Source organism: Chiloscyllium plagiosum, unplaced genomic scaffold (assembly GCF_037043375.1).
Source record: "Chiloscyllium plagiosum isolate Xiang-an unplaced genomic scaffold, Cpla_swu_hap1 HiC_scaffold_10, whole genome shotgun sequence".
In the NCBI taxonomy this organism is placed as follows: Eukaryota; Metazoa; Chordata; class Chondrichthyes; order Orectolobiformes; family Hemiscylliidae; genus Chiloscyllium; species Chiloscyllium plagiosum.
This window is the reverse complement of record NW_028270148.1, coordinates 2,257,595-2,281,742: the sequence shown is the minus strand read 5'-3', so window position 1 is coordinate 2,281,742 and position 24,148 is coordinate 2,257,595. Positions and strand designations below refer to the sequence as shown.

The 24,148-nt window shown below is 54.6% G+C and overlaps 1 protein-coding gene across 2 annotated transcripts in view; it reads right to left on the bottom strand.

Annotated features, from left to right (window-relative positions):
• The window catches only part of dnajc27 (DnaJ (Hsp40) homolog, subfamily C, member 27), a 56,718-nt gene extending 44,130 nt beyond the window's left edge, over nucleotides 1-12,588 (bottom strand). The window contains exons 1-2 of one of the 2 annotated variants that reach the window (XM_087990957.1): nucleotides 12,345-12,588; nucleotides 10,629-10,711 (exon numbers count right to left, since the gene is read on the bottom strand). In XM_087990957.1, the coding sequence (XP_087847083.1) occupies nucleotides 10,629-10,711; nucleotides 12,345-12,422 (161 nt within the window). In that variant the 5' untranslated portion in view covers nucleotides 12,423-12,588. Of the gene's footprint in view, nucleotides 1-10,628; nucleotides 10,712-12,335 lie in introns of both variants that reach the window. The other variant, XM_043696736.2, reaches the window with a different exon arrangement.
• Between the last annotated feature and the right edge of the window lie 11,560 nt (nucleotides 12,589-24,148).

Below are 24,148 nucleotides of genomic sequence, written 5' to 3'. Positions count from 1 at the left end.
TATATCAAAAGGCATTTACAGAGAAGGAAAGTGAATCCATCCATGTGTGTTATTACTTAACAAATGATGTCATAATAAGAACATGGAGACCACTGCACATTCAAGTAGATGTGAAACGGGCAGAGATTCATCAAATTGTTTTGCCTGTATGGTATACAAAGGAGGTGCTGCAAGTGGTGTATGAGCTACCAATTGTCATACATGTCAGCTAATCAGAAAACCAAAGGCAGCAATAAAACCTGCACTTTTATTACCTATTCCAGCATTTGAGGAACGTTTTACAAGAGTCCTGATTGATCCCTACCTCAAACAAAAAGTGGGAATAAGTATTTATTAACATTAATAGATGTTTCGACTAGATTTCCAGAGGCAATCCCATTAGGTAACATCACACCTAAAAGGGTTGTAGAAGAATTACTTAAATTGCTTTACTAGATACGGACTGCCAATAAAGATCCAGTCAGATCAAGATTCACATCCAAACTATTCAAGACTATGGATAACTTGGGAATTAAGCAATTCAACTCCACTGTGTACCATCCAAAATCATAGGGAGTGCTAGAGAGATGGCATCAAACACTAAAGACCATGTTGAGGGCTTATGATCAGGATTATCCAGATGATTGGGATAAGGGAGGTCTGTTTGTACTGTCTGCAATCAGCAATACACTGAATGAATCAACCAAATTCCGTCCATTTGAATTAACATTTGGGCATAAAGTAAGAGGACCGTTAAAATTGATTGAAGAGAAATTAATAAGTCAGAATTCACAGACAATCTATGTGGACTATGTGTCAAGTTTTAGAGAACAATTAAATAGAGCTGGAGGGTTGGCTAGGCAGCATTTAAAAGTATCACAGCATACAATGAAACAAGAAGCAGATAAAAAATCACAAATTCATAATTTTGCAATTGGGGATGAGGTGTTGGTGTTACTTCCAGTGACAGGTGAGCCTTTAAAAGCAAAGTTTAGTGGACCTTATCAAATTAAGAAGACATTGAGTGAGGTGAACTACTTCTTCAGGACTCCAGGAAGGAAGAAATTTCACAAAGTGTGTCATGTGAATTTGTTCAAAAGGTATTTTGATAGGGAAGGAAAGCAAGAAAAGATGATGTTAATGATTACAGCACAGAAGTAAGAACCAAGTTCAGAGGATTCTGAATTGGACATTCCTCAAATCAAATTGGACAATGAGGAAGTTGTCAAAAATTGGGATAAATTATTGAGCTACCTTCCACATGAAAATCGAAATGACCTGAAAGAGATATTACTATCACATGGGGAGATATGCAGAAACAAACTGGGAAGTACTAACATAATTGTGCATGATGTAGAGATAGGAGATGGTGTTCCGATTAAGCAACATCCTCATAGGCATAACCCTCTAAAGTTTCAGAAGGAGATAGAGTGCCTGCTCCAAAATGGCACAATTGAAGTGAGTTACAGTAACTGAAGCTTACCCATAGTCATGGTGCCAAAGCCAGATGGTACCCAGTGGTTATGTGTGGACTATTGCAAAGACAATGATGTTACAAAGACTGAAGCATATCCAATCCCATGGGTAGAGGACCGTGTCGAAAAGGTAGGACAAGCAACTCACATTTCTAAGTTGTACTTGCTCATAGGTGACTGGCAAGTACCCCTGTCAGACACAGCAAAGGCAATTTCTGTTTTCGTAACACCAAGTTGACAATATCAGTTCAAACTGAACTCATCCCTTCCTACCTCGACACCGTCCTGTCCCCCTTAGTCCTACCTACCTTCATGACACCACCCACGCCCTTCACCTCCTCCAAGATTTTTGTTTCCCCGGACCCCAATGACTCATCTTCACCATCCAGTCCCTGTGCACATCGATCTGCCACAAGGTCTCCAAGCCCTCCATCTCTTCCTCTCACGCGATCCCAACCAGTACATTTCCATCGACACCCTCATCCACCTGGCTGAACTGGCCCTCACCTCCAACAACTTTTCTTTCCAATCCTCCCACTTTCGCCAAACCAAAAGGGTAGCCATGGGGAGCTATGCCTGCCTGTTTGTCAGATACGTGGAACAGTCCATCTTCTGTAGTTACATCGACGCCAGTTCGTGCTCCCACGAGGAGGTTGAACAGTTCATCAACTTTACCAACACCTTCCACCCCAACCTCAAATTCACCCGGATCATCTCGGACACCTCCCTCCCCTTCCTGGACCTTTCCATCACCTTCTCCGGCGACCGACATCTATCACAAGCCAACCGACTCCCACAGCTCCCTAGATTACACCTCCTCCCACCCTACCTCCTGTAAAAACACCATCTCTTATTCCCAAATCCTCCACCTCAGCTGCATCTGTTCTCAGGATGACCAATTCCACCTCAGAAAGACCCAGATGGCCTCCTTCTTCCATGATCGCAACTTCCTTTCCCACTTAGTTGATGAAGCCCTCCAGTGCATTTCCTCCACTTCACGCACCACCGCCTTGAATCCCACTCCTCCCAACGCAACAAGAACAGAACCCCTGTCATCCTCACCTTCCACTCCACCATCCTCCGCACACTTCGCATCATCCTCCGTTACTTCCGCCATTTCCGAACGGACCCCACCACAAAGACACATTTCCGTCCCCACCCTGATCAGTGTTCTGGAAAGACCATTCCCTCCGCGACTCCCTTGTCAGGTCCACACCCTCCGGCCCAGACCCAGCACCTCCCCCCCCCCCACCCCCCCCACCCCCCCCACCCCCGGCACCTTTCCTTGCCACCGCAGGAAGTGCAAAACGTGTGCCCACATCACTCCCCTCACCTCTATCCAAGGCTCCAAGGGATGCTTCCACATCCATCAGAAATTTTCCTGTACCTCTATCAATGTCACCTACTGCATCCACTGCACCCGGTGTGGCCTCCTCTATATTAGGGAGACAAAACACCTTCTTGTGGATTGCTTCAGAGAACATCTCTAGGACACCCACACCAATCAACCTCACCTCCCCGTGGCTGAACAGTTCAACTCCCCGTCCCACTCCGTCAAAGACATGCAGCTCCTGGGCCTCCTCCACCGCTAAACCATTATCACCTGATGCCTGGAGGAAGAAAGCCTCGTATTCTGCCTTGGGACCCTGCGACCACACGAGATAAATGTGGATTTCAACAGCGTACGTATTTCCCCTCCCCCCCACATTATCCCAGTCCCAAACCTCCAACTCAGCACCGCCCTTCAGACCTGTCCATCACTCCCCCCTCTGACCTATCACCTTCTCCCTCACCTTCATCCACCTATCGCTTTCTCAGCTACCTTCCCTCCAACCCCACCCCCCCTCCCATTTATCTCTCAGCCTCGGCCCACAAACCTCATTTCTGATGAAAGGTGTATGCCCAAAACGTCGATTCTCCTGCTCTTCAGATGCTGCCTGACCTGCTGTGCTTTTCCGTCAACACACTCTCAACTATATCAGTTCAAAGTCATGCCATTTGGTATGAAAAATGCTCCAGCCACATTTCAGAGACTGACTAATAAGGTATTGCCGGATTACCCAACTGTTGGTGTATATTGATGACCTGGTGATTTTTAGTCACTCGTGGAAGGAACATTTACAGCATTTATCAGACTTGTTCGATCGACTTTGGAACGCAAACTTGGTAAACCGAGCTAAAAGTGAATTTGCCAAAGCCCAAGTCACCTTCCTAGGCCAAGTTGATGGACATGGACAAATGGCCCCACAGGATGCAAAAATGAAAGTAAATTGGGAATTTCCCACACCGTCAACAAAAAAGCAGCACCAACATTCCTGGGGTTGAGTGGATTTTACCGAAAGGTTGTGCTGAACTTTAACAGTGTGGCTGCTCCACTCACCGAATTGTTAAAGAAGGGTAAGAAGTTTCAGTGGACAGCAGACTGTCAAAAGGCATTTGACAGCCTAAAAACTGTGTTAACCACTGCCTCAGTATTAGCCACGCTAGATTACACAAAGGTGGCTATCAATGCCAGTGATGTGGGTGTCAGTGCAGTGCTTGTGCAGGAGGATGATGACGGGATAGAAAGACCCATCGGGTATTTTTCCAGGAAGTTGAACGTTCGTCAACAGAAATATTCAACGGTGCAAAAAGAGACTTTAAACTTGGTGTTGGCATTACAACATTTCAGTGTTTGTATTACTAGCAATGCATCTGAGACAATCGTATACACTGATCATAACCCATTGACATTTGTGGAAGAATTTAAGGACAAAAATGCCAGACTGTTTAGATGGAGCTTGTTGTTGCAGCCATTCAGTTTGACAATTGTGCAGGTGGCAGGTCACGAAAACGTGATTGCTGATGCATTATCGAGACACAAATGAGATACGGGAGCGTTCGGTTGCGGCTGTGCCATAGCCTGAATTCGCATATGGTTGTGCATGTTTGCAATTTTATCTTTAATATAGTGTATTTGTGTGTTTAGACTACTATGGGTTATTGAAGGGTTTTAAAACTGAAGCCATCTTTTGGTAATGATGGTTCATATTTTAAGGGGAGAATGTGTCACAAAGCTGGTTACTTTTTTCTAAAAGCTGTTTCTTTTCTCAAGGATACAGAGGGGTCATAAACATTTCCAGATGCAGATTAGACTGGTTTGGAACAGAGATTTAAGAGTATTGAGAGGCCTTTTTGTTTATATGCAAACTGAAGCGACTTCAGGCCAAAGTGGTCATGTTTTAGAAGTGACCTGTAGAATGAAAGGAGAGTGGTCAGCTCTCTAGCTGAGCAGTTCAGGCCAGAACTAGTTAGGAGTTCAACAGTGAGCTGTCTGGAATCTGTCTCTCTTCCTGCCCTTCTAACTTCAACCTGTAAGCATCTGTTCCAGTTTTTAACTGTGTTTCAAGGGGTTTTGTTTACTGGGGCTGTTGTGTATATTCGGAACAGCATAATTAAGTCTAGTTTGGATAGGCTGTGTTCTGTCGGGGTTCTTTATTCTGTTCTTGGTGTTTCATTGTGTAATTTTGTGAATACATTTCTGTCTATTTTAAAACCTAGTAGTCAACCTAGCTAACCTACTCTGGGTAATTCTCACTTACCAAAACAAGTTGCAAAGTTATGGTCTGGATTGCCTGCCCAAGAACATTTTTAGTGGTCTGGCCTAGTCCATAACACTCGTACATGGCGTTGTGTGAGGCAACATTGTATACTTTTCACTGTACTCCTGTGCTTCTGTACTTCAGCACATGTGACAATTAACATAATTCTACTTATAATCTTAATCTGCAAAGACTGCTTGTATTGATTCATAGGAGAAAGTGAGGACTGCAGATGCTGGAGATCAGAGCTGAAAATGTGTTGCTGGAAAAGCGCAGCAGGTCAGGCAGCATCCAAGGAGCAGGAGAATCGACGTTTCGGGCATGAAGGGCATGAGCAGAAGGGCATGATTCCTGAAGAAGGGCTCATGCCCGAAACGTCGATTCTCCTGCTCCTTAGATGCTGCCTGACCTGCTGCGCTTTTCCAGCAACACATTTGCAGCTGTATTGGTTCATAGCTTCACTAAATTCTTGCATAAATTAAAGGGCTGGAGTACAAGTGAATTTTATTCAAGACTGGTCTTGCAATCTCTGATATTGCCACCCCATCGATCTCCATTTGGACCAGTATCAAGCAGGACTGTGTCATTCCCCTCGCCTCCCCCCCGCCCCCACTGTTCTCGATCTACCTAGCTGCAATGCTTCACCCCACAACTGACAAGCTCCCCGCTGGAATGGAGCGAACTTACAGAACCAGCGGTAAATTATTCAACCTTCATGCCAAAACCAAAGTCACCCTAACCAGGGTCATCAAGCTGCAGTATGCACATGATTCTGGATCCTTGGATGCTGCCTGAACTGCTGTGCTCTTCCAGCACCACTAATCCAGAATCTGGTTTCCAGCATCTGCAGTGATTGTTTTTACCTTGTTTTTACCAGTATGCACATGATGCTTGTTTATGTGCAATCTCAGAGGACGTACTCCAGACCATTGCCAGCACCTTTACTGAGGCAAATGAGAGAATGGGTGTCACCCTGAACACCCACAAGACGAAGGTACTCCACTAGCCTGGCCTGGCATTGTGGAGTGAACCCCCAATCATCAAGGTCCATGGGAGGCCTTTGAGAACACTGACCACTTCTAATACCTCGGGAGTCTCCTGTTGGCCAAAACAGCTCTTCCTGGAGAGATCCACCACCACCTCCAGTGTGCTAGCACAGCTTTTGGCCACCTGAGGAAATGGGTGCTCAAGGACAACATCAGATCCAATACAAAGCTCATGGTTTACAGAGCTGTGGGGGCTTCTGCCCTCCTATACGGCTCTGAGATACGGCAGATACTTCAAGGTGCTGGAGCAGTACCACCAACACTGTCTACATAAGATCCTGCGAATCCACTGGGAAGAAAGGCATTCCCACTGGCCCATGACTGTCAAATTGCAGGAGGTGTATCCTGGAAGATGTCAAGCACTTCCAGACATGCTGTCATGGCGAAAACAGTGAAAACAGCAGAAGGACTGTGCTGTCACCCCATCCCAAGACCATGTTTTGCCCCAAGTGTAACAGAACCTGCGAAGCCACCTATGAGCTCGCCCTGAAGGTGGAAGAGAGTCATTCTCGTCTGCGAAGGACTGCCAAAGAGAATAGAGATGAGATCTCTAACATTCATCTTTTTATGTCTGCCAGGTCTCCCTGATAAGACCAGATTGGCAACCCCAATCAGGGACCTCATATTCTATGCGGTCCAGCTGGCTGACCCCACTACAATCACTACACCTCCCTTACTGCTTCATCCTGTGTTATCTTCTGCTTGTTTAAAGGCTTCCCAATCCTCTCACTTCCCACTAATTTTCATTGCAACATATACTTTTCCTTTTGCTTTTATGCTGTCCCAGATTTCTCTGGTCAGCCATGGCTACGTTGTTCTCCTTGGGAATGTTTTTCTTCCTTGGGATAAATTTCTGCTATAGCTTCTGGATTACCCCCAAAACCTCATGCCTTTGTTGATCCACCATCTTCCCAGGTAGGCTCTCCTTCCAAATCAACTCTGGTCAACTCCTCCCTCATGTTTTTCTAGTTATCTTTACTCAGTTGTAATATGGTTGCATCTGATTCTAACTTTTCCCTCTCAAACTGCAGGATGAATTCCATCATATTATGGTCACTGCCCCTGAGGGACTCCTTCACTTTAAGCTCTTTAATCAAGTCTACCTCATTACACATTACCAAATCCTGAATTGCATGTCCCCTGACAGGATCTACCAGAAGCTGTTTCAAAAAAACCACCCTGTAGATATTCCACAAGTGACTTTTCCTGAGATCCGTTACCAACCCGATTTTCCCACTCCACCTACATAGTGAAGTCCACCTTGATTATTGTAATAATGGCTTTCATACATGTCTTTTCTTACCTGCATCCTGACTACTGCTAGGAAACCTGCACTTAATAGGAGAAAATGAGGACTGCAGATGCTGGAGATCAGAGTTGAGAGTGTGGTGCTCTCGACTCTGCTCCTCAGATGCTGCCTGACCTGATATGCTTTTCCAGCACCACACTCCTGAACCTGCACATAATGCCCTTCAGAATCATTTTTCCTTTGCAGTTCCTCAACTCTACCCACACAGTTTCTATGACTTTGAAACTCATTTAATTTGATTTATTCTTTTCATTGTATCAAGGTACACATGTCAAGTTTCTTGCTATCAATTTCATTTCATTACTTATTAACAAAGCAAGCCACCCCTCTGCCTGTCCTTTTGTTAGGACTCATATCCTGGCATATTTAGTTCCTAGTCCTGATCCCCTTGCAGCCGTGTCTCTGTGATAATCCACAGCATCGTATCCATCAATTTCAATCTGCGCTACAAGCTGATTTAACTTGTTTCATATACTGTGTGCATTTAGTTACAGTACCCTCAGACCTATGCTAATTGAACTTCCCCCCCCACCCCACCCCATCATCGTTGTCCCTTATCAGTTAAAGTTCAATTCCTGACCCTTCCATACTCTATGTTCTAATACTTGTTCTGGAAACTTTAATAACCTCTGCTGAGACATTCCCCCCACCACCACCCTCTCACCCCCGCCGTCACGGTTTACTTTTTACAAAATTTTCCATGCAGCTGAGCCCAGCCACTGCTCCACTATTTAGTTTCAAGTTCTATCCAGTTAAATGGAAGACACTGACCAGTTTTCTGTTGTTAACAGAAACCTGAACTTACAATGAAAGAGATTCTAACCACAGGTAAACATCTGTGAACTGTCAATATATAACTCTACTCATTAAAAATTTAAATATCCCCCACAACCCTTTGGCACACAGCCAAACTCAAAAAAACAAATGGTGCAATAGGTGGTGGGAAAAAATCCTGAAGAAACAGTTCAACAGCACCAGTCTTCAGGATTTGATGGACCATTTGTTTTGTTTCCCTATGTCCTTCAGTTCTCTGACCCTTCCTCTGGTGCTCTCACATTTTTTTACAGGAGACACAGTGTAATTAATTTACAAATTCTCAAGTCTTAGACTTCTTGGTTAAACACAAAAGATCTTTGCAAATAGTAGGAAAAATTAAACTGGGTTTCTTCAGATTTTTGGTATTTCACTGGAGAGAGAAAGAGACACATCATCTGCCCATTCAGTAATCTCAGACTTCTGCTAGTATCATTCACACCCATTACCTGTTCAGCTATGCAGGTGTCAGATAGTTGCTGTCAAACTGATGGCCATTGGTATCCACAACTGGTCATAACCCCAAAAACCAATCAGCAACCTACCGGTGCTGAATCTCAGTTTGTATTAACCCCTGGAGCCAGTCTGTCTCCAAAATATCCTTTCCCACTGCTTGAACAAAACAGCAGCAGTGTAAACAGCGTACACAATGACTTTCAGTAACTAGCTCTTATAAAAGTTCATCAATTCCTTCCTCAATCCTTTTCTGTAAAACAGTCATTTTCACCATTGTATTTTTAAAATTCTTTCATGGGATGACAGCATCGCTGGCTAGGCTAGCATTTATTGCCCAACCGTAACTGCCCAGAGGACAATTAAGAGTCAACCACATTGCTGTCGGTCTGGAGTCACATGTAAGCCAGATCAGCTAAAGATGGCAGGTTTCTTCCCTAAAGGACATGAGTGAACCAGATGGGTTTTTCCAACAATTGGCAAAGGATTCATGGTTGTCATTAGACTCTTATTTCCAGATTTTCACTGAATTCAAATACCACCATTTCGTGTCTGAATTTGAACATGGTTCCCCATAACATTACCTGGGTCTCTGGACCAACAGTCCAGTAATAATACCATAAGGCCATCACCTCCCTTCTAACTCCAGTCAGAAATAAAGTCAAATAAGATCATTCTGTCTTTGCAATAGGAATGCTGGAACAGGTTCAGGGTGCTGAATGCTTTGCTCCAGGTCTCATGCTGTTTGCAGTATATGTGTAAGTGATTTGGAGGGAACGCAGGTGATCTGACTAGTAAATGTGCAGACAACACAAAGACGAGGGAGCTCCAGATAATGAGGAGATTTTCCAGAAAATACAACAGTATATGGCTAAACTGGAGTGGAGAAATGGCAGGTGGAATTTAATCTGGACACATGGGCCATAATACATTTTGGAAGATCTAATGCAGGAGGGAAGTATACAATAAATTCCAGAACCCTTAGTATCATCAATATACAGTTCCCTGAAAGTTGGAACACCATTGGATAAGGTGGTCAAGAAGGAATATGGCATGCTTACCTTCAGCAATTGGGGCACAGAGAAAATTTATCAAGTGATGTTGCAGCTGTGTAGGACTTTAGTTAGGTCACATTTGGAATATTGTGTACAATTCTGGTCACCACGCATTTAGGAGGATGTGGAGGTTTTGGAGCAGGACAGAAGTGGTTCAACAGAATGTTGTCTAATTTGGAGGGCATTAGCTATAGGGGGAGATTGGATGAAGCCAGTTTGTTTTCACTTGAACAGCAAAGGATGAGTGGTGACCTGATAGAAGCTTACAAAATTATGAGTAGCATGGCCAGAATGGATAAGGTAAAAACAATGACTGCAGATGCTGGAAACCAGAATGGATAGTCGGAGTCTTTTTCCCAGGGTAGAAATAGCAATTACCAGGGGACCTAGGTTCAAGATGGAAACAGAAGATGAGAAGAGGGAAGGTTTTTTTTACACAGAGGGTGGTAAGTGCGTGGAATGCACAGCCAAAGGATGTGGTGCATGTGGATACAATAGCAGCGCTTAAGAGGCATCTTGACAGATACATGAATATGTAGGGAATACACAGATACAGACCACGTGGAGGGGAAAAGGCTTTTAATTTAGAAAGGCATCATGAATCAGCACAGTCTTGATTAACTGAAAGGCCTGCTCTTTGTTCTTTCAATTAGTTTTCAGTACTACCCTCCCCTTACTGGTCAAACCCCTGTTCCCCAGTGACACCCCTCTCACACACCAATCTCTCCCTTTCTGTCTCATCATCTAAACTTATTTCAAATACTCGATAATGCTTCTCAAATTTTCTTGGAACAGGAATGTGTTTAATTCAAGTGGATACTCTTATTACCAATTGTGATTTTAACATTTAACAATAATTACTATCAGGAAAACCAACTAAAGGTAGGGAGAAAAGTAGCATCCCTAGTAGTACTCACTTTGTCACTCCATAGTCAATTCCAATAGTTGCCAAATATTTTGGGACAAACCTCTTCTCACAGTATCGTTTAATGATACAGCTCTGGAAAGACAACACAATTAGTCAGCAATTCGAGCTACACCAGTAAAGCAGCACTTAAATGAGGCACGCCTCATGTCAAACTGAAAATGCTCCGATTCATCCCCAACCTGTGCACAATTGAGCAATCTCACCCAGTATGATACTGAGTTTGTGCATAGCAGATAGTTCCAAGCTCCAGCTGGTACACAATCCCTAACATTACCAAGGAGGGTTCCCTCTACTGACTAATCACTTTGAACTCAGCAAGGAGACTATCACTTGAAATTTGCATTCACTAAGTTAAAACAACTGAATTACCCACTGACGGCCATACATAGAAACACAGAAGACAGAAGCAGGAGGTGGTCATTCATCACAATCATGGCTGATCATCCCAACTCAATAGCCAATCGTCCCGACTCAACAGCCTAATCCTCCTTAATGGCATTGTGGGTCAATCTACAGCATGTGGACTGCAGAAGTTCAAGAAAGCAGCTCATCACCACCTTCTCAAGGGCAACGTGGGACAGGCAATAAATGTTGGCCAGATGTGATGCCAACATCCCAGGAATGAATTAAAACAAAACTGAAAAACCAGCCAGGCTAGATTGCTAAAGTTTAATAATATTGTCATTCTTTTTGCAGAAAAAGTTATAAATAAGATGGAAAAGGGGCTTTACAATTAGAATTCCCTGACCCCATAGTTGGAAAGACAGCATTGAATTCTGCCAAAATTTCCAAATGCAAGAGTCTCACATTCATGTGGGACAAGAAGCACAGATACTTCAAAACAGATAAGAATGACAGATTTTTTAAATCCAAAAACAGAGTTTTATAGTGATATTTACACTAGATTTTTGAATCAATCCAAAATCCAAGTCAAAACTTATCTTGGTTTTGTCATTTGAATCCTGACAAAAAAGGAGCTAAGTAGATGGTAGAGTGACGAGGTACTTACATTTATTAAAAGTGCAACAATGAATTAAAGTGTTAGAGGCACTCAGTTATCAAACATAGAGGGACGTCATTTGGCCAAATGTGACTATGCCATCTCTGCAAAGTTGTTCAGTTCTATTCCCCTACTTTCTCTTCAGAGCCCTGCAAATGTATTTTCTTCAATTGTCAATCCAATTTCCACTTGGATCAATTCACTGTCTTCACTTTCATGATCCTCATAGATAACAACTTCCAAGTCATTACTGCTCTGTCAAAAAACAGTCTTCTCAGATAACTTTGCAGCAGTTGTCCTTCAAAAGTGGTGACTTGCTGCCTGCTTGATCTGCTGCTGTCCACAGTTCTGGGGGGAAGAAATGCAGAATTTTGACCCAGCAACATTGAAGGAACGAAAAATTTCGAAGAAAGATCTCAAAAGGGAAACTGGTCTCAAAACATTAATGTTGTGTTCTCTTTTTGTTTCGGATCTCTAGTTTACTTGAACATATTTCCAAATCATGGTGAATGGCTTGCAGGGGAACTGGAGGGTGCTGGTGTTCCAATGTACAGTATCTGCTGCCCTTGTATGTCTCAATGGGGGTGGTTGGGTTTGGAATGTGTCTAAGGAACCTTGCTGAGATACTAACCCGAACACTGCACCCCCCCCCCCCCCCCCCCCGCCCCGCCCCAATTACCTCCCGGACTCCCTCACCTTGCCCACCTCGGCGCTCCCCAGGCTGATCACCTTCACCCTCAGCGGCTTCTTGGTTTCACTCCGTTTCTGCAGCTTGGTTTCCATGGTGACGGCGCCGCGCTGGCTGGCTACCACCTCTTTCCCTCTGTCTCCCTCCTAAACCTTTCCTCCCTCAGACTCCCTTCTGGTTTCCCTTCTCAGACCCTGCTCTCCTCCTTCAGTGTCTGGCCGTGCTATCCCCCCGCAGCTCAGTTCCCGGCAACTGAAACCAGGCCCGTGCTCCCTCCACCACCAACCACAACACGGCATCTCGCGAGACTCACGGCGCCGCTCCCGCTGCATGGAATGGCCAGCGCTGTCTGTCCGTCTGCCTGCAGCCAGTGTGTCTCAGCCCAGCCCAACACTGTCCCTCTGCCTGCAGCCAGTGTGTCCCAGCCCAGCCCAGCCCAACACTGTCCCTCTGCCTGCAGCCAGTGTGTCCCAGCCCAGCCCAACACTGTCTGTCTGCCTGCTGCCAGTGTGTCCCAGCCCAACACTGTCCCTCTGCCTGCAGCCAGTCTGTCCCAGCCCAGCCCAACACTGTCCCTCTGCCTGCAGCCAGTGTGTCCCAGCCCAGCCCAGCCCAACACTGTCCCTCTGCCTGCAGCCAGTGTGTCCCAGCCCAGCCCAGCCCAGCCCAACACTGTCTGTCTGCCTGCTGCCAGTGTGTCCCAGCCCAACACGGTCCATCTGCCTGCAGCCAGTGTCCCAGCCCAGCACTGTCCGTCTGCCAGCAGCTAGTGTGTCCCAGCCCTACCCAGCGCTGTCCATCTGCCTGCAGCCAGTGTGTCCCATCCCAGCCCAACACTGTCTGAATGCCTGCTGCCAGTGTGTCCCAGCCCAACACTGTCCATCTGCCTGCAGCCAGTGTGTCCAGTCCAGCCCAGCCCAGCATTGTCCGTCTGCCTGCTGCCAGTGTGTCCCAGCCCAACACTCCATCTGCCAGCAGCCAGTGTGTCCCAGCCCAGCCCAGCCCTGGTCGTCTGCCTGCTGCCAGTGTGTCCCAGCCCAACACTGTCCATCTGCCTGCAGCCAGTGTCCCAGCCCAGCCCAGCGCTGTCTGTCTGCCTGCAGCCAGTGTGTCCCAGCCCAACACTGTCCGTCTGCCTGCTGCCAGTGTGCCCCGACCAACACTGTCCATCTACCTGCAACCAGTGTGTCCAGTCCAGCCCAGCCCAGCGCTGTCCGTCTGCCTGCAGCCAGTGTGTCCCAGCCCAGCACTGTCCATCTGCCTGCAGCCAGTGTGTCCCAGCCCAGCCCAGCGCTGTCCCTCTGCCTGCTGCCATTGTGTCCCAGCCCAACACTGTCCATCTGCCTGCAGCCAGTGTGTCCCAGCCCAGCCCAGCGCTGTCCGTCTGCCTGCAGCCAATGTGTCCCAGCCTAACACTGTCCGTCTGCCTGCTGCCAGTGTGTCCCAGCCCAACACTGTCCATCTACCTGCAGCCAGTGTGTCGTGTCCAGCCCAGCCCAGCCCAGCGCTATCCGTCTGCCTGCAGCCAATGTCCCAGCCCAGCACTGTCCATCTGCCTGCAGCCAGTGTGTCCCATCCCAGCCCAGCGCTGTCCGTCTGCCAGCAGCTAGTGTGTCCCAGCCCTACCCAGCGTTGTCCATCTGTCTGCAGCTAGTGTGTCCCATCCCAGCCCAACACTGTCTGTCTGCCTGCTGCCAGTGTGTCCCAGCCCAACACTGTCCATCTGCCTGCAGCCAGTGTGTCCAGCCCAGCCCAGCCCAGCGTTGTCCGTCTGCCTGCTACCAGTGTGTCCCAGCCCAACACTCCATCTGCCAGCAGCCAGTGTGTCCCAGCCCAGCCCAGCGCTGTCCGTCTGCCAGCAGCTAGTGTGTCCCAGCCCTACCCAGCGTTGTCCATCTGCCTGCAGCTAGTGTGTCCCATCCCAGCCCAACACTGTCTGTCTGCCTGCTGCCAGTGTGTCCCAGCCCAACACTGTCCATCTGCCTGCAGCCAGTGTGTCCAGCCCAGCCCAGCCCAGCGTTGTCCGTCTGCCTGCTGCCAGTGTGTCCCAGCCCAACACTGTCCATCTGCCTGCAGCCAGTGTCCCAGCCCAGCCCAGCGCTGTCTGTCTGCCTGCAGCCAGTGTGTCCCAGCCCAACACTGTCCGTCTGCCTGCTGCCAGTGTGTCCCAGACCAACACTGTCCATCTACCTGCAGCCAGTGTGTCCAGTCCAGCCCAGCCCAGCGCTGTCCGTCTGCCTGCATCCAGTGTGTCCCAGCCCAGCACTGTCCATCTGCCTGCAGCCAGTGTGTCCCAGCCCAGCCCAGCGCTGTCCGTCTGCCTGCAGCCAGTGTGTCCCATCCCAGCCCAACGCTGTCTGTCTGCCTGCAGCCAGTGTGTCCCATCCCAGCCCAACGCTGTCCATCTGCCTGCAGCCAGTGTGTCCCAGCCCAGCGCTGTCCATCTGCCTGCAGCCAGTGTGTCCCAGCCCAGCGCTGTCCGTCTGCCTGCAGCCAATGTGTCCGAGCCCAGCCCAGCGCTGTCCATCTGCCTGCAGCCAGTGTGTCCCAGCCCAGGGCTGTCCATCTGCCTGCAGCCAGTGTAGCCCAGCCCAGCGGTGTCCGTTTGCCTGTAGCCAGTGTATCCCAGCCCAGCCCAGTCCATCTGCCTGCAGCCAGTGTGTCCCGGCACGGCCAAGTGCTGTCCGTCTGCCTGCAGCCAGTGTGCCCCAGCCCAGCCCAGCACAGTTCGTCTGCCTGCAGCCAGTGTGTCCCAGCCCAGTGGTATCCATCTGCCTGCAGCCAGTGTGTCCCAGCCCAGCCCAGTCCGTCTGCCTGCAGCCAGTATGCCCCAGCCCAGCCCAGCACAGTCTGTCTGCCTGCAGCCAGTGTGTCCCAGCCCAGCACTGTCCGTCTGCCTGCAGCCAGTGTGTCCCATCCCAGCCCAACGCTGTCCGTCTGCCTGCAGCCAGTGTGTCCCAGCCCAGACCAGCAATGTCCGTCTGCCTGCAGCCAGTGTGTCCCAGCCCAGCCCTGGCCGTCTGCCTGCAGCCAGTGTGTCCACCCCAGCCCAGTGCTGTCCGTCTGCCTGCAGCCAGTGTGTCCCAGCCCAGCCCGTCTGCCTGCAGCCAGTGTGTCCCAGCCCAGCCCGTCTGCCTGCAGCCAGTGTGTCCCAGCCCAGCCCAGTGCTGTCCGTCTGCCTGCAGCCAGTGTGACCCAGCCCAGCCCAGCACTGTTCGTCTGCCTGCAGCCAGTGTGTCCCAGCCCAGCCCAGCGCTGTCCGTCTGCCTGCAGCCATTGTGCTCAGCCCAGCCCAACACTGTCCGTCTGCCTGCAGCCAGTGTGTCCCAGCCCAGCCCAGCGCTGTCCGTCTGCCTGCAGCTAGTGTGTCCAAACCCAGCCCAATGCTGTCCGTCTGCCTGCAGCCAGTGTGTCCAAGCCCAGCCCTGGCCGTCTGCCTGCAGCTAGTGTAGCCCAGCCCAGCGCTATCAGTCTGCCTGCAGCCAGTGTGTCCAGCCCAGCCCAGCGCTGTCCGTCAGCCTACAGCCTGTGTATCCCAGCCCAGCCCAGTCCGTCTGCCTGCTGCCTGTGTGTCCCAGCACAGCCCAGTGCTGTCCGTCTGCCTGCAGCCAGTGTGCCCCAGCCCAGCCCAGCGCTGTCCGTCTGCCTGCAGCCTGTGTATCCCAGCCCAGCCCAGTCCGTCTGCCTGCAGCAAGTGTGTCCCAGCCCAGCCCAGCGCTGTCCATCTGCCTGCAGCCAGTGTGTCCCAGCCCAGCCCTGTCCGTCTGCCTGCAGCCAGTGTGTCCCAGCCCAGCCCAACCCTGTCCATCTGCCTGCATCAGTGTGTCCCAGCCCAGCCCAGCGCTGTCCACCTTCCTGCAGCTAGTGTGCCTCAGCCCAGCCCAGTCAGTCTGCCTGCAGCCAGTGTGCCCCAGCCCAGCCCAGCACTGTCCGTCTGCCTGCAGCCAGTGTGTCCCAGCCCAGCACAGTCCATCTGCCTGCAGCAAGTGTGTCCCAGCCCAGCCCAGCGCTGTCCATCTGCCTGCAGCCAGTGTGTCCCAGCCCAGCCCTGTCCGTCTGCCTGCAGCCAGTGTGTCCCAGCCCAGCCCAACCCTGTCCATCTGCCTGCAGCCAGTGTGTCCCAGCCCAGCACAGTCCATCTGCCTGCAGCAAGTGTGTCCCAGCCCAGCCCAGAGCTGTCCATCCGCCTGCAGCCAGTGTGTCCCAGCCCAGCACTGTCTGTCTGCCTGCAGCCAGTGTGTCCCAGCCCAGCCCAATGCTGTCCGTCTGCCTGCAGCCAGTGTGTCCAAGCCCAGCCCTGGCCGTCTGCCTGCAGCCAGTGTAGCCCAGCCCAGCGCTGTCCGTCTGCCTGCAGCCAGTGTGTCCAGCCCAGCCTAGCGCTGTCCGTCTGCCTGCTGCCAGTGTGTCCCAGCCCAGCCCAGCAATGTCCGTTTGCCTGCAGCCAGTGTGTCCCAGCCCAGCCCAGTCCGTCTGCCTGCAGCCAGTGTGCCCCAGCCCAGCCCAGCACTGTCCGTCTGCCTGCAGCCAGTGTGTCCCAGCCCAGCACAGTCCATCTGCCTGCAGCAAGTGTGTCCCAGCCCAGCCCAGCGCTGTCCATCTGCCTGCAGCCAGTGTGTCCCAGCCCAGCCCTGTCCGTCTGCCTGCAGCCAGTGTGTCCCAGCCCAGCCCAACCCTGTCCATCTGCCTGCATCAGTGTGTCCCAGCCCAGCCCAGCCCAGCGCTGTCCACCTTCCTGCAGCTAGTGTGCCTCAGCCCAGCCCAGTCAGTCTGCCTGCAGCCAGTGTGCCCCAGCCCAGCCCAGCACTGTCCGTCTGCCTGCAGCCAGTGTGTCCCAGCCCAGCCCAGTCCATCTGCCTGCAGCAAGTGTGTCCCAGCCCAGCCCAGCGCTGTCCATCTGCCTGCAGCCAGTGTGTCCCAGCCCAGCCCTGTCCGTCTGCCTGCAGCCAGTGTGTCCCAGCCCAGCCCAACCCTGTCCATCTGCCTGCAGCCAGTGTGTCCCAGCCCAGCACAGTCCATCTGCCTGCAGCCAGTGTGTGCCAGCCCAGCGCTGTCCATCTGCCTGCAGCCAGTGTGTCCCAGCCCAGCACAGTCCATCTGCCTGCAGCAAGTGTGTCCCAGCCCAGCCCTGTCCGTCTGCCTGCAGCCAGTGTGTCCCAGCCCAGCCCAACTCTGCCCATCTGCCTGCAGCCAGTGTGTCCCAGCCCAGCCCAGCACAGCGCTGTCCACCTTCCTTCAGCTAGTGTACCTTAGCCCAGCGCTGTCCGTCTGCCTGCAGCCACGGTGCCCCAGCCCAGCGCTGTCCATCTGCCTGCAGCCAGTGTGTTCCAGCCCAGCACAGTCCATCTGCCTGCAGCCAGTGTGTGCCAGCCCAGCGCTGTCCATCTGCCTGCAGCCAGTGTGTCCCAGCCCAGCGCTGTCCATCTGCCTGCAGCCAGTGTGTCCCAGCCCAGCGCTGTCCGTCTTCCTGCAGCCAGTGTGTCCCAGCCCAGCACTGTCTGTCTGCCTGCAGCCAGTGTGTCCCAGCCCAGCCCAGCACTGTCTGTTTGCCTGCAGTCAGTGAATCCCAGCCCAGCCCAGCGCTGTCCGTCTCCCTGCAGACAGCGTGTCCCAGCCCAGCCCAACGCTATCCGTCTGCCTGCAGCCAGTGTGCCCCAACCCTGCCCTGTCCATCTGCGTGAAGCCAGTGTGCCCCAGCCCAGCCCAGCGCTGTCCGTCTGCCTGCAGCCAGTGTGCTCAGCCCAGCCCAACACTCTCCCTCTGCCTGCAGCCAGTGTGTCCCAGCCCAGCCCAGCGCTGTCCGTCTGCCTACAGCCAGTGTGCCCCACACCAGTGCTGTCCGGCTGCCTGCAGCCAGTGTGTCCCAGACTAGCCAAGCGCTGTCCGTCTGCCTGCAGCCAGTGTGCCCCAGACCAGCTCTGTCCGTCTGCCTGGAACCAGTGTGTCCCAGCCCTGTGCAGTCCGTCTGCCTGCAGCCAGTGTGTCCCAGCCCTGTGCTGTCCGTCTGCCTGCAGCCAGTGTGTCCCAGCCCAGCCCAGCGCTGTCCATCTGCCTGCAGCCAGTATTCCCGAGCCCAGCCCATCTGCCTGCAGCCAGTGTGTCCCAGCCGAGCCCATCCCCACGCTGTCCACTTTCCTGCAGCTAGTGTGCCTCAGCCTAGCACTGTCGGTATCCCTGCAGCCAGTGTGCCACAGCCCAGCCCAGCACTGTCCGTCTGCCTGCAGCCAGTGTGTCCCAGCCCAGCACAGTCCATCTGCCTGCAGACAGTGTGCCCCAGCCCAGCGCTGCAATATCCGTCTGCCAGCAGACAGTGTGTCCCAGCCCAGCCCAGCACTGTCTGTCTGCCTGCAGCCAGTGTGTCCCAGCCCAGCCCATTCCATCTGCCTGCAGACAGTGTGCCCCAGCCCAGCGCAGCAATATCCGTCTGCCAGCAGACAGTGTGTCCCAGCCCAGCCCAGCACTGTCCGTCTGCCTGCAGCCAGTGTGTCCCAGCCCAGCACAGTCCATCTGCCTGCAGCCAGTGTGTCCCAGTCCAGCCCAGCGCTGTCCAACTGCCTGCAGCCAGAGTGCCCCAGCCCAGCGCTTTCCATCTGCCTGTAGCCAGTGTGTGCCAGCCCAGAGCTGACCATCCGCCTGCAGCCAGTGTGTCCCAGCCCAGCACTGTCTGTCTGCCTGCAGCTAGTGTGTCCCAGCCCAGCCCAATGCTGTCCGTCTGCCTGCAGCCAGTGTGTCCAAGCCCAGCCCTGGCCGTCTGCCTGCAGCCAGTGTAGCCCAGCCCAGCGCTGTCCGTCTGCCTGCAGCCAGTGTGTCCAGCCCAGCCTAGCGCTGTCCGTCTGCCTGCTGCCAGTGTGTCCCAGCCCAGCCCAGCAATGTCCGTTTGCCTGCAGCCAGTGTGTCCCAGCCCAGCCCAGTCCGTCTGCCTGCAGCCAGTGTGCCCCAGCCCAGCCCAGCACTGTCCGTCAGCCTGCAGCCAGTGTGTCCCAGCCCAGCACAGTCCATCTGCCTGCAGCAAGTGTGTCCCAGCCCAGCCCAGCGCTGTCCATCTGCCTGCAGCCAGTGTGTCCCAGCCCAGCCCTGTCCGTCTGCCTGCAGCAAGTGTGCCCCAGCCCAGCCCAACCCTGTCCATCTGCCTGCATCAGTGTGTCCCAGCCCAGCCCTGACCGTCTGCCTGCAGCCAGTGTGTCCCAGCCCAGCCCAACCCTGTCCATCTGCCTGCAGCCAGTGTGTCCCAGCCCAGCCCAGCCCAGCGCTGTCCACCTTCCTTCAGCTTGTGTGCCTCAGCCCAGCGCTGTCCGTCTGCCTGCAGCCACGGTGCCCCAGCCCAGCGCTGTCCGTCTGCCTGCAGCCAGTGTGTCCCAGCCGAGCACAGTCCATCTGCCTGCAGCCAGTGTGTGCCAGCCCAGCGCTGTCCATCTGCCTGCAGCTGGTGTGTCCCAACCCAGCACTGTCTGTCTGCCTGCAGCCAGTGTGTCCCAGCGCAGCCCAGCGCTGTCCGTCTGCCTACAAACAGCGTGTCCCAGCCCAGCCCAACGCTGTCCGTCTGCCTGCAGCCAGTGTGCCCCAGCCCAGCCCAGCGCTGTCCATCTGCCTGCAGCCAGTGTGTCCCAGCCCAGCCCTGTCCGTCTGCCTGCAGCCAGTGTGTCCCAGCCCAGCCCAACCCTGTCCATCTGCCTGCAGCCAGTGTGTCCCAGACCAGCCCAGCCCAGCGCTGTCCACCTTCCTTCAGCTAGTGTGCCTCAGCCCAGCTCTGTCCGTCTGCCTGCAGCAAGTGTGTCCCAGCCCAGCCCAGCGCTGTCCATCTGCCTGCAGCCAGTGTGTCCCAGCCCAGCCCTGTCCGTCTTCCTGCAGCCAGTGTGTCCCAGCCCAGCCCAACCCTGTCCATCTGCCTGCATCAGTGTGTCCCAGCCCAGCGCTGTCCACCTGCCTGCAGCTAGTGTGCCTCAGCCCAGCCCAGTCAGTCTGCCTGCAGCCAGTGTGCCCCAGCCCAGCCCAGCAATGTCCGTTTGCCTGCAGCCAGTGTGTCCCAGCCCAGCCCAGTCCGTCTGCCTGCAGCCAGTGTGCCCCAGCACAGCCCAGCACTGTCCGTCTGCCTGCAGCCAGTGTGTCCCAGCCCAGCCCAGCGCTGTCCGTCTGCCTGCAGCTAGTGTGTCCAAGCCCAGCCCAATGCTGTCCGTCTGCCTGCAGCCAGTGTGTCCAAGCCCAGCCCTGGCCGTCTGCCTGCAGCCAGTGTAGCCCAGCCCAGCGCTGTCCGTCTGCCAGCAGCCAGTGTGTCCAGCCCAGCCCAGCGCTGTCCGTCTGCCTGCAGCCTGTGTGCTCAGCCCAGCCCAACACTGTCCGTCTGCCTGCAGCCAGTGTGTCCCAGCCCAGCCCAGCGCTGTCCGTCTGCCTGCAGCTAGTGTGTCCAAGGTCAGCCCAATGCTGTCCATCTGCCTACAGCCAGTGTGTCCAAGCCCAGCCCTGGCCGTCTGCGTGCAGCCAGTGTAGCCCAGCCCAGCGCTGTCCGTCTGCCAGCAGCCAGTGTGTCCAGCCCAGCCTAGCGCTGTCCGTCTGCCTGCTGCCAGTGTGTCCCAGCCCAGCCCAGCAATGTCCGTTTGCCTGCAGCCAGTGTGTCCCAGCCCAGCACAGTCCATCTGCCTGCAGCCAGTGTGTGCCAGCCCAGCGCTGTCCATCTGCCTGCAGCCAGTGTGTCCCAGCCCAGCGCTGTCCGTCTGCCTGCAGCCAGTGGGTCCCAGCCCAGCACAGTCCACTGCCTGCAGCAAGTCTGTCCCAGCCCAGCCCAGCGCTGTCCGTCTGCCTGCAGTTAGTGTGTCCAAGCCCAGCCGAATGCTGTCCGTCTGCCTGCAGCCAGTGTGTCCAAGCCCAGCCCTGGCCGTCTGCCTGCAGCCAGTGTAGCCCAGCCCAGCGCTGTCCGTCTGCCAGCAGCCAGTGTGTCCAGCCCAGCCCAGCGCTGTCCGTCTGCCTGCTGCCAGTGTGTCCCAGCCCAGCCCAGCAATGTCCGTTTGCCTGCAGCCAGTGTGTCCCAGCCCAGCCCAGTCCATCTGCCTGCAGCAAGTGTGTCCCAGCCCAGCCCAGCGCTGTCCATCTGCCTGCAGCCAGTATGTCCCAGCCCAGCCCTGTCCGTCTGCCTGCAGCCAGTGTGCCCCAGCCGAGCCCAGCACTGTCCGTCTGCCTGCAGCCAGTGTGTCCCAGCCCAGCACAGTCCACTGCCTGCAGCAAGTCTGTCCCAGCCCAGCCCAGCGCTGTCCGTCTGCCTGCAGTTAGTGTGTCCAAGCCCAGCCGAATGCTGTCCGTCTGCCTGCAGCCAGTGTGTCCAAGCCCAGCCCTGGCCGTCTGCCTGCAGCCAGTATAGCCCAGCCCAGTGCTGTCCGTCTGCCAGCAGCCAGTGTGTCCAGCCCAGCCCAGCGCTGTCCGTCTGCCTGCTGCCAGTGTGTCCCAGCCCAGCCCAGCAATGTCCGTTTGCCTGCAGCCAGTGTGTCCCAGCCCAGCCCAGTCCGTCTGCCTGCATCCAGTGTGCCCCAGCCCAGCCCAGCACTGTCCGTCTGCCTGCAGCCAGTGTGTCCCAGCCCAGCACAGTCCATCTGCCTGCAGCAAGTGTGTCCCAGCCCAGCCCAGCGCTGTCCATCTGCCTGCAGCCAGTGTGTCCCAGCCCAGCCCTGTCCGTCTGCCTGCTGCCAGTGTGTCCCAGCCCAGCCCAACCCTGTCCATCTGCCTGCATCACTGTGTGCCAGCCCAGTGCTGTCCACCTTCCTGCAGCTAGTGTGCCTCAGCCCAGCCCAGTCAGTCTGCCTGCAGCCAGTGTGCCGCAGCCCAGCCCAGCAATGTCCGTTTGCCTGCAGCCAGTGTGTCCCAGCCCAGCCCAGTCCGTCTGCCTGCAGCCAGTGTGCTCCAGCACAGCCCAGCACTGTCCGTCTGCCTGCAGCCAATGTGTCCCAGCCCAGCACAGTCCATCTGCCTGCAGCAAGTGTGTCCCAGCCCAGCCCAGCGCTGTCCGTCTGCCTGCAGCCTGTGTGCTCAGCCCAGCCCAACACTGTCCGTCTGCCTGCAGCCAGTGTGTCCCAGCCCAGCCCAGCGCTGTCCGTCTGCCTGCAGCTAGTGTGTCCAAGCCCAGCCCAATGCTGTCCGTCTGCCTGCAGCCAGTGTGTCCAAGCACAGCCCTGGCAGTCTGCCTGCAGCCAGTGTAGCCCAACCCAGCACTGTCAGTCTGCCTGCTGCCAGTGTGTCCCAGCCCAGCCCAGCCCAGCAATGTCCGTTTGCCTGCAGCCAGTGTGTCCCAGCCCAGCCCAGTCCGTCTGCCTGCAGCCAGTGTGCCCCAGCCCAGCTCAGCACTGTCCGTCTGCCTGCAGCCAGTGTGTCCCAGCCCAGCACAGTCCATCTGCCTGCAGCAAGTGTGTCCCAGCCCAGCGCTGTCCGTCTGCCTGCAGCCTGTGTGCTCAGCCCAGCCCAGCGCTGTCCGTCTGCCTGCAGCCAGTGTAGCCCAGCCCAGCGCTGTCCGTCTGCCAGCAGCCAGTGTGTCCAGCCCAGCCCAGCGCTGTCCGTCTGCCTGCTGCCAGTGTGTCCCAGCCCAGCCCAGCAATGTCCATTTGCCTGCAGCCAGTGTGTCCCAGCCCAGCGCAGTCTGTCTGCCTGCAGCCAGTGTGCCCCAGCCCAGCCCAGCACTGTCCGTCTGCCTGCAGCCAGTGTGTCCCAGCCCAGCACACTCCATCTGCCTGCAGCAAGTGTGTCGCAGCCCAGCCCAGCGCTGTCCGTCTGCCTGCAGCCTGTGTGTCCAAGGTCAGCCCAATGCTGTCCATCTGCCTGCAGCCAGTGTGTCCAAGCCCAGCCCTGGCCGTCTGCGTGCAGCCAGTGTAGCCCAGCCCAGCGATGTCCGTCTGCCAGCAGCCAGTGTGTCCAGCCCAGCCTAGCGCTGTCCGTCTGCCTGCTGCCAGTGTGTCCCAGCCCAGCCCAGCAATGTCCGTTTGCCTGCAGCCAGTGTGTCCCAGCCCAGCCCAGTCCGTCTGCCTGCAGCCAGTGTGCCCCAGCCCAGCCCAGCACTGTCCGTCTGCCTGCAGCCAGTGTGTCCCAGCCCAGCACAGTCCATCTGCCTGCAGCAAGTGTGTCCCAGCCCAGCCCAGCGCTGTCCATCTGCCTGCAGCCAGTGTGTCCCAGCCCAGCCCTGTCCGTCTGCCTGCAGCCAGTGTGCCCCAGCCCAGCCCAACCCTGTCCATCTGCCTGCATCAGTGTGTCCCAGCCCAGCGCTGTCCACCTTCCTGCAGCTAGTGTGCCTCAGCCCAGCCCAGTCAGTCTGCCTGCAGCCAGTGTGCCCCAGCCCAGCCCAGCACTGTCCGTCTGCCTGCAGCCAGTGTGTCCCAGCCCAGCACAGTCCATCTGCCTGCAAGAAGTGTGTCCCAGCCCAGCCCAGCGCTGTCCATCTGCCTGCAGCCAGTGTGTCCCAGCCCAGCCCTGTCCGTCTGCCTGCAGCCAGTGTGTCCCAGCCCAGCCCAACCCTGTCCATCTGCCTGCAGCCAGTGTGTCCCAGCCCAGCGCTGTCCACCTTCATTCAGCTTGTGTGCCTCAGCCCAGCGCTGTCCGTCTGCCTGCAGCCACGGTGCCCCAACCCAGCGCTGTCCGTCTGCCTGCAGCCAGTGTGTCCCAGCCCAGCACAGTCCATCTGCCTGCAGCCAGTGTGTGCCAGCCCAGCGCTGTCCATCTGCCTGCAGCTGGTGTGTCCCAGCCCAGCACTGTCTGTCTGCCTGCAGCCAGTGTGTCCCAGCGCAGCCCAGCGCTGTCCGTCTGCCTGCAAACAGCGTGTCCCAGCCCAGCCCAACGCTGTCCGTCTGCCTGCAGC